A 13,084-nucleotide genomic window follows, 5' to 3' on the forward strand; every position below is an offset into this window, starting at 1 on the left:
AGAGCAGTCCACCTTCCTTCAGTACACACACACCAGTCACATTAATGAGATGAAACCAATACTGCCCCTCTCTTCTTCTCCCTCGATCTGTGCAGATTAAATAAGAAGGGTTTTGTTTCCCCCCAGACTTCTTAAGAGACAAAGCTTCAAGTTCACTGATGATCTAGTTATTCATTCATGCTTCTTTTTGTCTTATTATGTCTGTATTTTTCCACCCTATTCATATAGTAAGTTCACTTAAACCCAGGAAATGGGTGCACAGTGTAATAACACGCCAAACAGCTAATAAATTCTCATTTGAATCATCCCTGCCATGGTCTTGGCTACCCATTACATTTTAATGAGGTCTGGGAAGAAAATTGCATTTTGTTTTTGTTAGAGCTTTTTTTTTCTTTCTTTCTGACAATTCCATTCTTTTTTTCCTCCCACCAAGAAAATGCTAAGCTCACAGTGTTGCAGAAGAAAAGAGGGGATTTTGCCCTCAGGATTAGTCTGCCATTGGTCCTTTGAGAGGATGACTGTCCTGTTAACCCTGCACTCGCTTTGTATGATAGGCTCATTAGCAGGTGTTGTGAGATGGGATCCAGGCCCGGTCCCACCGCCTTTCAAAATCTGATCCAGTGTCACTGTTTAATGGCTGCTAATTAGCATTAGCACTGTCTGCTGGTGCGGAAGCTATTAAAACACAGCAACTATACCCATGCTGCAGACCGCTCCTCCACTGCTCGTGGGGACCTGTTAAAATACCCGAGAGGGGGGTCAGAATACGCCCAATAAATCCGTGATAATTATTGGGGCTTTCCTGTTTCAAGTGAACCATATCTTACTAGCGGCTAAAAAATGGAAACACCTCTAGTCAAAACCAGTCAAATAAGCTTTTAAAAGGAGAAATGGAGTAGTAAAAACGTCCTATGTTTTGACTGACAACATTAAGAGGGTATTCCCTGCATGAGTCACTGGTTTGAGGTGAGGCGTCCTAGAGCGTTCAAACTGTAGGAAGTCCTAGCCTGCACGCTTTGCTGCTCATTTCCTTTAGAGTGAGTGTGTTTACATTTTAAACTAAGCCCCTCACTCGTCCATGCATCACTGTCCTGTATTCGACCACACAGTCTACACAAAATGGAGTCACTGCATTTGTCTGTCAAACAGCTAAGCTTTAATGTATGTGACGAATGGTTAGAGATTAGCTGTAGAGCTTCAAAACAGACAGAGGAGCGAACAGCAGCAGGCAAGTCCAGCAGAAATAGCACAGACTCACAGAGTGAAATCATTTTTTTTTTGGTTGCAAATCATATGGAGTGGGAGAGAAAACCTTGAGGAAGTGGGTTATTATGGTACAGAAATCAACCAGCATGAACAGGTTGCAGTCTAGTCATAGTGAACATTTTGTCACTGCCACTGATTCTAGATGAAGGCTGCTCAGGCCACATACTGCTCTGCAGGAGCTGAAGGAAGCGGTGGTAACATTAGCGGTAACATTACACAGCAGGGATGGGACGTTGTGCTTAAAACATGAGATTCGTGATTCTGTGCATGGGCAAAATATTTTATTTGTGATTAGTAGAGCAGAGTAAAGTGTAGCTAATATTGCAATTCATTTTTCATACTATTCACTCTATTCAATTTATTCTATTACCACCCTTTTGCATCTGGTTATACTGAATTTTGATATATTGTTCGATCCCTATTCTGTGAAAAGTTACAGCAACATTATGGTAGAGAAGTGTAGACATTACTATTACAATTTCATTGAATATGTTACGAATATATCTTTCTCAGTTACGTTTCCCAATATGTTTTCCTTATACTTAGTTAACGTCATGATGACATGCTGAGAGGAGAGAAGAAAAGTGGAGTTTCTCTATAGGTGGAAGTGACGCTCTTACTTTGATTTTCTTTTTTTTTTTATTATTGTAAGTAACAAGCTGAACACTAGAAAGGAACGGCCTCTAGACTTCAGTCATTGCGCTCCTGGGAGTTCATATGATTACCCTGAAAGTGATGAAGCCATCTCAAATACAATCACAATCTAAATCGCCAATCTTTAAAACTTGGCAATGGCTTAGAATCCAATCAGGATTGGCTGAACATGCTGATTTAAAAAAGAAAAGGCAATAACAGTGTTTTGCTGTGATTAGGGCCTCTCAGAGTAGACCCGCTTGAACAGGTTTAGTGAAAGACAAGTTTTCCTGCAGAGCAATCATTTCTGGAATGTGGACGGACTCTATAAAACATTTGCTAATTTGTGTTCAGAGGATTATTATCATCTTCTGAAAAGAGAAGGTGAAATGCCAGATTAGAAATGGCTGTGCTGACATAAAGGTTAAGCACAGGTGCAAAGATGTGTGTGTGTGAGAGAGAGTATGTGTGTGTGATAGAGAGGGATGTGCTTTATCGAGCACTGTCCAGTGTCAGTGTCTCTCTGCAGTGTGTCAGTGTACATTGTCTGTCCAAACAGGAAGGAAGACAGAGAAAAAGCCTTGGAGCATGGCTGGCACTGGGGAGTGAATGGCATCTGTGTGAATGGAGAGACGGAGCAGAGAGCCGTTTCATTGCATTTATATCAGAGTTATATCTGAAAAATGATGGGAAGCAGGGCGGGCGAGAGGGAGGACGGGCAGTGTGGCATGACGTCAAAGCTGACAAAATAAGCCTCCTCTTGTGCAGTTTGAAAATCGGGGGCCCTCTTGTGTCCTCCTGCTGGCACAGAGGTGCATTGATCAAACTAAGAAAACAACTAGCAGGCTCGGAGATCCTCTCAAAAACGCCTCTGCATTCCCGAGCTGTTTCCATGGCTTCTCTCAATTGGCGACAGGTTAAGAGGTTTGTGGGAAAAGAGACCATTTGTCTCCCATTTTACCCAGCTAATGAGTCCTTTTTAACAGGTTTAGATGAGTGGGTGACCCCCGCAGGACCCCCTGCAGGGAAACGTGTGACAATCAAGTGCTTTGGAGTTTTTCTCTATATCAGCATGGAGCCTGAGATGGACCAGCTTAGATATGAGAGAATCAGGCTTGCCACCAGAAAGTTGCTGGTTTAAATCCTGCGCCACATCATTCTGCTTGGGGACAGTGAATGAGAAACGCCGTCCTTTTCCTCTGCAGCTGATTTTGAATGGCACTTCATCACAGGACTTTATAGAAAGTACTTTAGAGAAAGTACTGTGATGAGTCACACTCTCTTGCCAGTAGCAGGAGAGTGTGATTGCACTGGGCAGCTCCCGTGCAAGAATATGTGTAATTGTGTGACGATGAAGCAGGGTATTGCTTCAAAAAAAAAAAAAAAAATCTAGGCTGTCTCAGACACTGTTCCCTGACTAAACCGCCGCTGCTTTAAATATCACCGCAAATTATCTGTAAGCATTCCTTCCTGATAGCATCTAAGAGCTTGAAATGTTTCTCTCTCTCTTTCCAGTGGTGAGGGTGGATGGTGGCCCCCAGCCCGACTCACCTCCCCCAGAAGTCTGAGGAAGAGGAGGAGGAAGAGGAGGTGGAAGAGCTGAATACAGGGAGAGGAGAATAGGGGCCCGAATGGGAGCTGTGGACTAAAGGAAGTAGGGACTCATAGGAAACGCAAACTGCCTGGGCAGCCCCAACGTCACCCATTCATACCTGAAATGGCCACAGAGCAAAGACTTGACTTGTACGTGTCCAACTCTCCCCGTCTGGACGTCCGACTGGGGCCACAGTCTGACTCCTCATCTCGGTGTGGAGTCTAACTCTATCAGTGTGCCTGGACACAACCTCTACGGCAATATCAACCACTAACTATACCAATGCCACTTCACCTGTAAAGCTGCAGATGCATAACAATACAGTACGTCACTTATTAACCGAATATCCTGATTCTAGTATCTCGTGTTGACAGCATCACATAATGAAGCACTTACTAACTGCCAACCTAATATCCTCTAACCCCTTCCTAAGTTTGTTTTTTTGTTTCCTGTCCCGATCCCATGATCACTAGCCATGAAGTGTACGTGCCTAAAAGATAAATAGGCAGAAAGGAACTCTCTTTTTATTGCCCGTCCCGCTCTCTCTCTCAGTATTTCTGCATCAAAGGAACAGCGCTGCTTTTCCTCAGTGTCACTCACATCTTCTTCTCCGTTGCCCGACTGTGGCATTTCATTCTCTGATAACCCTATGTCTCTCTCCATAGGATTCACTCTGTTAGTACCCCACTGTTATCTGCGATATGAAACACAGCGGGGAAGCCATGAGTCATTCCCAACCTCTGAAGTTTCCCATCCTTTTATCATTAACCGCAGACGCATTTTATTACACGGTGTCTCGTAAAATGTTTGCGTCACTGTTTCTGATCTCCTGTCTACCGATCGTCTTGTCGCAAGAGACTCATATTCAGTAAGCGGAGGTCACTTCCTGCATAACCTGGTTAGCATTCACTGATTTGTTCCCCGGCGTGACGCGTCTCCCTCTGCTCCCCTGGCCCTGATGGGTGTCCCCTCTCCAACATGGACCCCCTTCACAGCGCCTCATGGGGATTGCATTTCAGTAATTTCATGCCTAGAACATAACACGCCCAAATGTTTCTCTCCTGTTTGTGGTACATCAGCTTCATTTTGTGGTTTGGGTTACATGGCTGATTCAGCATGGTGCCGCCTCTGGTGCACCTTCTGTGGAGCTGGGATGTGCAACATGAGAGAAACATCTCTGGACTGTTGAGGGCCGCTGACTGATTGCGATGATGTGGCGCCTGTGAGGGGTAGCGATGCTGTTCAGGCACCAAAAAAGGAGCTCTGACGTCATCGGGGACCCGGCAAAAAAAACCAAAACAAAAAAAACAGTGACTAAATATGTGTGGCTAGGATTTCCCTCTGTCATTTGTCACACGTACTGAGTGGAAAAGTCGAACACCTATTTTTCAATATCCCAAACACAGACAGGCGTAGAGAACCACACGCACACACCACTACACTCACCGTCTTGCATAAAGTTCTGTCAGCATGATAAGAGCCTGATAAACAGTGCTGAGGCGCTAATGCATCAGCAGCGGCGCTCATGTCAACACAGGGCCCATTAGAGAGACATCTTGACAGGCAGGTAGTAATTACCTCAGGGTTTCAGCTTCATTTACCCTCGACCCAGCTAGGCCGCCTCACCGCGGGATTAATGTTGTGGACAGCAGCAGGGCGCTCTTTGTGACATTATAGATCCCTGATCTGAGTTCAGGGGCTATTGACATTTACTGTATGTACTGGTGATATGAAAGCACTTAGACTGGCCCCCACTTCCAAGGCTATAAGCGGCTCCTTTTTACCACCCAAGACCACTTTAAACCCCGCACCCTCACATTTCCCCTACATGCAGCGTAGATATCATGTGAGAAATGTACTGCAGCTGAGCTTGATTGAACTGCCTCACCAATCAGATTTCATTCCCACAGGGGCACGTGCAGTACTTTCTCAGGGGGGCTATCTTGATGCGGTATGAATGCAAAATGTCGGCAGATCTGTTGGGTTTTGCCGGAGATAAAACTGTAAAAGCGTTCGAGGTAGGTGGAGCCACTGAGTCGTGCTCTCAGATAGAAAACGCAGTGGTGGTGTTACAGGGCGTCGAAAAGGTACGGGTCACTGTGGATAAGCATTATAGCAGTGCATTATTCCAGCATAATTCAGATGTAGAGTAGTATAATGGATAAATAAGAGTTTTTAATTGTCAGCGCTGAGAGTGTGGAGACAGAGAGAAGCAGAGTGAGTGAGTCATGTTACATCCTCTGTGGTGCAGCATGGGATTGGTCATATGATTGCCAAGCATTCTGATAATTAACCGTAGAGGGTTTTGGGGGCTTTTCAAAAGTGATTCATCTAACTTTTTGAATGGAGACAAATAAAAACTCCACTGTGTGGGGCTCACAGCACCTCTGCTTCTGTGAGCATGCGGTGTGGATGTGTGACCGCTCTTTGTAGCACACACACGCAGAGTGACACAGAGTGGCGGGCTATGACTCACTCCTCTATTGACCTCCGCTATGATTAATCCTGATCCAAACAGTGCCAGAGAGAGTGAGGCAGGAAGCTGCTACAGTATGAATGACCTGAGCACTGATTCAAAGCAAAACAAACTCCTTGACTTTGCGTCCCCCTGAGGCCCGATCAGTCCTTCACGACAGCAGATACAGCTACACTGAACTGGGTCTCGCTCCTACTCTCTTGCACAGAGGCAGCTTGTTAAGTGAGACACACATTGTAAGAATGTACAACCCGAATATAAACATAAATATGCAAGATATGTTCATGGACAATGTTTAATTTTAGCCTCATTCATTTTTCTTGCAAATTGATTTTGTTTTTATAGTTCCCTCTTTGTTTTTATTATGAATGGTATTACACAATTTTGAAATCAGTATTTTTTCTAAATGATATGTTATTTTGTAGCACTTAGTCGATGTAATATGAACACACTCAAAGAGTGTACTGCAGTTCAAGTGCCTGTGTACAGTGTCAGGTATCTTTAAGTTCAGAAGTTTGACTTTCTGTTTTGTATTTTATTCCACTTATTTTGTTATCAGTGTGTTTGTTTGCTATTTTGAGAGCTAATGAAGGTTTTCAGTAAATAGTCTTAGCCGGAGCTATAGACATACCTTGGATCTTTTACGACTTCAACCAAACTACATTCATGTAAATGTGCAGACACATGCCAGATACTGTATGCACCGCCACAGAGACTTACAATAGGTTGTCATCTGCCACTTATTTTCTAACATGAAGAAACATGCCGGCTCTGTCAGCCAGCAGGGTCATGTAGCATTACAAAAACCTGTACATGTGACCTAAGACTTCTATTCTAAAATCCACACATTCTTTAGTGTAGAAATCAGTTCTACTGTACAAAGGTTTTCACACATATAAAATGCATGTACAGTATGTTTCATCATATATAATTACTGTACCTCTTTTTCAGAGCTGACAAGACATGTCCAATCCGCTATAACCTGAAAACAATGGGGAGGTTCACTGTGATTTTTTGGTTTTATGTATTGGTTTTATCTATCTATCTATCTATCTATCTATCTATCTATCTATCTATCTATGTGTGTATATATATCTATATCTATTGATAGATATACACACACACACACACACACACACACACACACACACACACACACACACACACACATAAAAACTCCTTGTTTGTTTCTTAAAAGATAATGTTCAGTTTTTGTTAATTGTGGAAAATGTATGAATTTAATTCTATGTTTTTATTACTGAGGCTGTAGTTTGCAGATGTCTTGTACTGGACGACGTTATATTTAGAGGTGTTTCTAATTTTTTGTCCTCCCCATTTACATATTTGAGGGTGGGCAGAATAGTGGAAACACCTCTCAGTAAAATGCAGTCCAGTCCAACAGCAGCACAAACTATGAGCTCAATGCCAAACACAGAACTGAATGAACACCTCTATTACTGTGACAGAAAGAAAACCTGAGCATTACAGGCAGCAGGAAAGTAAACTGTACGGCAGAACAGTTGTATTGGATTGTAATAGATTGGACAGACGGAATGTGTGTGTGTGTGTGTGTGTGTGTGTGTGTGTGTGTGTGTGTGTAGGCCTATAGAGATAGATAGATAGATAGATAGATAGATAGATAGATAGATAGATAGATTATATAGTTTATATAGATAGATATAGATATAGATATAGGTATATCTACATACTGATACATAAAAACAAAATTAATACAGATACTCAAGGACCTTTGCCCTGAAAAGCTGAATGTCACCTGTACTTACTTACTAATGTAAAATGCATTGTGTAAATGTGAATTTCTTAGAATTGTTACGAGGTGCAAATACACAATAAAATGTAAAAAAAAAAAAAAAAAAAAAAAAGTCTGCAACTAAAATGAGCATCTAAAATAGAATAAAGAGAAATGTCATTGCAGTTGTGTGATATTATTTATTTGTCTCTGATGCTACAATAACACCAGCTTTGTTTACTTGCACAGATCATTCTGCTGTTAACTTGATCAGTAAAATGATCGGGTTTTTCATCGACATGTAAATGTCAAAACTAGGTTATAAAAACACTAGTAAGCTCATGCTCTGACTTTAAGAAGCTAAGATCTCTGTGTTATTTCCATATTAAACTGGTTTTCTGTGGCATGGTAACATTTTACTCCTTTCAGTTTTTTTTTTTCTATCATAAGCTGAGAACTCACAAAGTGTTGTGGGTAGAGCAAAAAAAAAAAAAAAAAAACTTATTTCCATATTAAACTGTTTTTCTGTGGCATGGTAACATTTTACTCCTTTCACTTTTTTTCTATCATAAGCTGAGAACTCACCAAGTGTTGTGGGTACAGCAAACAAAAAAAAAAAAAAAAAAAAAAAATTGCTAACGAGCAGTGCTTTCCCTAACTATGTGCATCGCCATTTCTCTCCCTTGTATTGACCGGATCCTATTATCACTTCTTGCCATTGCAATAAACCCTCACCCAATTAAATCCCCTTCAGGCATGGCGGTTAGACATACAGACATATTATTATTATTCTTATTATTATAATTATTACTGTTATTATTTGCATTGAAACAATACAAATATCTGCAATACAAACATATACACATCAGTAATAGGATGTTTTTCCTACTGTACGGACCAAAAAAGGTTCAAGCTCCACAAGAAATGTCCAGAATAAGCTATGTAGATTTGATGTTAGTCATAAGTGCAGTTTTTTTTTTTTTTTTTTTTTTTTTTGCAAGTCTGACAGTTCACTTTTCAAAGAACACCCAAAAGCATTTGTGAAAATGACCTCAAGCAAATGAAAATAAAATGCTGAAACCACAAAGTATGGAGTGCGGAACCGGCAGCCAAACCACAGACAAAAGCAGGACCATATGTGAAGGTCCGCTGGACCCGGAGCCTGGTTTCTTGCAGTCTTGTCACCACGAAAGCATTCTGTGATTTTACAAAAGTCTGGGATAGTTTTCGTCATAATACGTGTCAGATACAAATCCTCAGGGATGAATTCTCCAGAGACTAAGAGCTTAAAGAACAGAAATGACATAATCAAAATGTAAGCGGTAGAAAGTAAGTAAACACAACTCAGTTTCTACAATGTGTGCATTTGGTTGGATTTTTGGAATAAACACTGCTGTTTAAATGATTGAAGGAGTGATTAAATTTTCACTTTTGTCATTTGGAAGACAGGTGGTCCAAGTCTGAACTGAGTGCAGTCTAACTGAATTAGCAATGTGAGCTATTTCAGTGCCCTTTCAGTTTCTTCCTGATAGATAGCTGCATGATGACCTGAATGTAAATGTTCACAATGTGACTCAATCTAAAACAAGCAAACCAAATCAAGATGGGGGGAGGGGGGCGGATAGACTGCAGAGTTTTAATTTGATCAGCAGGGAGCACTTATATGGAGACACTAATGAAACTACATTTTTCCCCACTGTCAAGATTAATCAAGGCTGCGAGTCAGCTGAAATCGCAGTGAAAAGAAGTCTTAAAAAGATAAAAGGAAACAGACATGCCTAATGCAGAGAAAAGCAGAGACATATGAAATACGCTGGGGGCGATAAAATTTGAACGAGACTATGCCATTGACTCAACTCGCCCAGCAATGTGCTCAGTCACCTTCAGCTGGGAGGATGAACATCACTGAGTCACTGTGTTGGTCCTCCCTCCCATCAGTAAATCATTACCATATCAACTTGAAAACAGCAGTATAATTATCTTAGATAAACAAGATCACTGCCAAGAAGACCGTCGACCTATACCGGCATCTGCATTTGATTTTGTGTGAGACCAGGGCAGATGTGGCGGGAAAATGCTAGATTACTTTATGGCACAAAAGAAGAAGCATTTTTACTTTGCAAGTTACACCTTACTGTATTGCACTTCCGCTTTTCCAGCTCGACAGATTCAACTTCATGTCACTTTACCTCACTGTTATCAAAGGCTGTTATCACCTCTTATCTTGGTTCCTGCACTTCACAACAAACACTTTTTGAATTTATGGCACTGCACTCGTTGTTGACGCTTTGGAGGCAGCGGGAGGATAAGTAGCAGCATGCTCTTGGAGACAGGAAGCAACTAGGTTTATGGGAAATATGGTTTTAATTTTGAGAAACACTACAACGCTACACGTAGCATATTTAATGTAATGTAGTTTCCCTTGTCCAAGCAGGGCAGGTTGGAGTCAAGTGCAAATGTTAACACTGAAACACGGAGGAGATGCATCTGTACGAACACGGCCTTGGACCGCAGCTTCAGTCCATCCATCTACATCTGCACGCAATGTGAACTGACATCATGAAGGAAGATATTTTTGGATCATGGCACATTTCCACGTTCGGAAGGCAGGGGTGAGTCTGTGAAGGCCTTTTCAGCGGGCTCCAAGAACTTGCACTCCCTCTCACTGTAATGTTGCAAACACCTGACAAATAAACATGCATGATATAGAGCAATAACAAAACATGCACACACACACACACAAGCTGCAGAGCTGCTCGCTAAGCGAAGAAACTGGAGAGCTGGGACCATTACCACCTAGATCTTTATCAAGCTGCAGTGTTTGTGTTTCTGTTAGTGTGTTTCACCATGTGTTTTCATACTGTAGCCTCTACAGCGCCGGGAAATCAGTGTGGGAGAGCTGGCTGCAGTCCTGGATACCATCCATGACGAGTGCCTCAGCTCGCCAGATTGAAAATAGGGAATCGTGCAGGGCACATGAGGAAACCATCCGTAGTACAGCATCAATTAACGCACAAATGAATCAACCAACCCACCCTTAACCTCAATCATCCACCCTTGGCCTCCTCCGTCTGCCTGCATCCCATATAGGAGCGGTGGGACCACCCTGCCGCAACTCAGTTACTTTAATAATATATAAAGATGGAGAAATTCAGTGAGAATATGAACAAGAAGAGAGTACAAGGCTGGAGAGAGAGGAAATAAACTTCAGAGTGATGGAGCCCAGCTGTGAGAGCTCCATCGTGTAACACCTCACTCTGGTGGATCACCAGCCCACCTAGTCAAACACACCCCACCCCAAAACCCCCAAAGTCAGACTTGTTTGAATTTATGACGCTGCACTTGCTGCTGAGGGACTTAACTAAAGCATGTCAGCTTGAAACAAAGAGCAAAGAAAGAAAAATGGTCTGTTTTGTCTCCGGGCTAGAAATGTGAGCCTCTGTGTACCGCAGACACAAATAGTACCACATACATGTTTTATCAGACATGTGGTGTACAGCACTCTCCACAATTATTTACGATCCTGGCGTAGATAAGACAAAAAAACTGTAAAAATAATTTGAAGTAATTAAGTGGTTTTAGCTTTACTGTAGAAAAATAGGCTACTAATTAAACGTTATTCCTAAGAAAAAAAAAACACATTTCTACAGATAATCTTAATTTTAAAGAATATATAGGGCGCTCACCCTTGGCTGCAAATTTAATGTAAATCCTTCCATGTTTTGGTGTAATATATTCAGTGAAAACCTCAAGTATGTCCACGTCAAGCAGCACTGACAGCATCTAAATGAGTTTTCATGCGTGGCTCGGGTTTGATTATTTCCTGGTGTAAAATAGTCCGTAAAACATGTTTTCCTAATGAAATGTCGGGGTAAAGACTCAGAGGGAATTAATTTGTGCAAAACTGTAACTTAACTGTCATGAGGCATCAGGATAGACATGACTTATAAGATATCTCTTTTTTTTTCTTTGGACTTTTTTCTTTTGCTTTAGATTTCTGAGGGAAAAAAATGAAAGTGACACTGTCAAATTTATGTCTAATGAAAGCCAAGTGATTGTTTGGTGTTTATGGCTGCTTCGGGCGCTCAGAACCTCCCTGCTGTGAAATTTTTGAATAATGACAAACTATACTTTTTCAAAATTTGTATTTCACAGAATACAGCGCGTAATTTGTGATGCATGTTTTTTTTTTTTTTTACAGCCTTCTTGCTCATCTCCACCGTGCTTGCCAAGAACTGTGAACAGTAGATGAATTTACAGCCGCACCCACACAACTATAAAAACCCTACAGAGGCCAATAAATGATGCAAGTATACTATAACTGTTTCCTTATTATGGAACAGTATTCACAGCATTAACCATTGGACCGCAGTGACAGCACAGCACCAGATGTTTAGTTGTGACACTCACCGTCGAAAAAATGCTGCGTACAACCACTGAATTATGGTCTGGCTTAGCTTTCGAAAGATCTGCAAACAATCCACACCACTACAATGTCCATATAATCTGAGGGAGAAAAAAAAAAAAAAATTGACTCATTTTTCTGATAGACTGAAAAACTCATGCTGTTATCTGGCAAACTGAAACACCTGGTTTAAGCCTGTCAGAGCTGCTTTTCAAACGGGAAGCCAACAGGAACGATCAGACAGGATATGCCGGATACTGGCTGAGCTCATTTTGCTGTGACACACCTTTTTTTTTTTTTCTCTGAGTCTTCTCGACTGAAGCTGTCTCTTGTTTGATTACACGACAAGACGGGATCTCTCTCCTCTAATCATCCCAGTGGGTTTTTCCATATAACAAACAGATAAACAGCTCGCATTCGTGCACAAAGTCACACGTGCAACACACATACACACTGATATCCATACATCTGCATGACGAAATGCTGTTTCCTTTACATACAGACAGTTGGGACCGACCACACTCGGCGGCATGGTTGGCGGCCCACGAGGAGTAAACTACCCCGGGGTACTGAGGCTGATCAGGGAGGCATCAAACCAGTCTTTGTACATTCTCGATAATATCAAGGCAAACAGTGCAGGGTAAAGTGATCTTCCATCATTAGACCAAGCCAGACCTTGCAAACCGTTGTTGATATCAGTTACACGACCCGAAACACTGAAAACAGCCTTCCTCTCCCCTTCAAAAGTCATTGCAACGAAACAAGGGCTGACTAGGGGACAAACAGAATCGGTCTTTCAAGTGAGGCTCGGTTTCAAAAAAAATGTAACAATCAACTTTCCCTCATTACTCCATCATTGTCACCTTGTAACAGACTCCGCCGCTGTCAACAACAATACATTCAAAGCCGCTGCTCTTGTGCTCTTCGCCTTGCACCGGCCTGGTGCTGCAGCGCCCTGAG

The 13,084-nt window shown here is 41.9% G+C and overlaps 1 protein-coding gene across 1 annotated transcript in view; it reads left to right on the top strand.

Annotated features, from left to right (window-relative positions):
• The window catches only part of ngfra (nerve growth factor receptor a (TNFR superfamily, member 16)), a 30,116-nt gene extending 23,148 nt beyond the window's left edge, over nt 1–6,968 (top strand). The window contains exon 6 of the mRNA XM_030056913.1: nt 3,415–6,968. Within this exon, the coding sequence (XP_029912773.1) occupies nt 3,415–3,467 (53 nt within the window). The 3' untranslated portion in view covers nt 3,468–6,968. The remainder of the gene's footprint in view (nt 1–3,414) is intronic.
• The last annotated feature ends 6,116 nt before the right edge of the window (nt 6,969–13,084 follow it).

Source organism: Myripristis murdjan, chromosome 8, assembly GCF_902150065.1.
Source record: "Myripristis murdjan chromosome 8, fMyrMur1.1, whole genome shotgun sequence".
Lineage (NCBI taxonomy): Eukaryota > Metazoa > Chordata > Actinopteri > Holocentriformes > Holocentridae > Myripristis > Myripristis murdjan.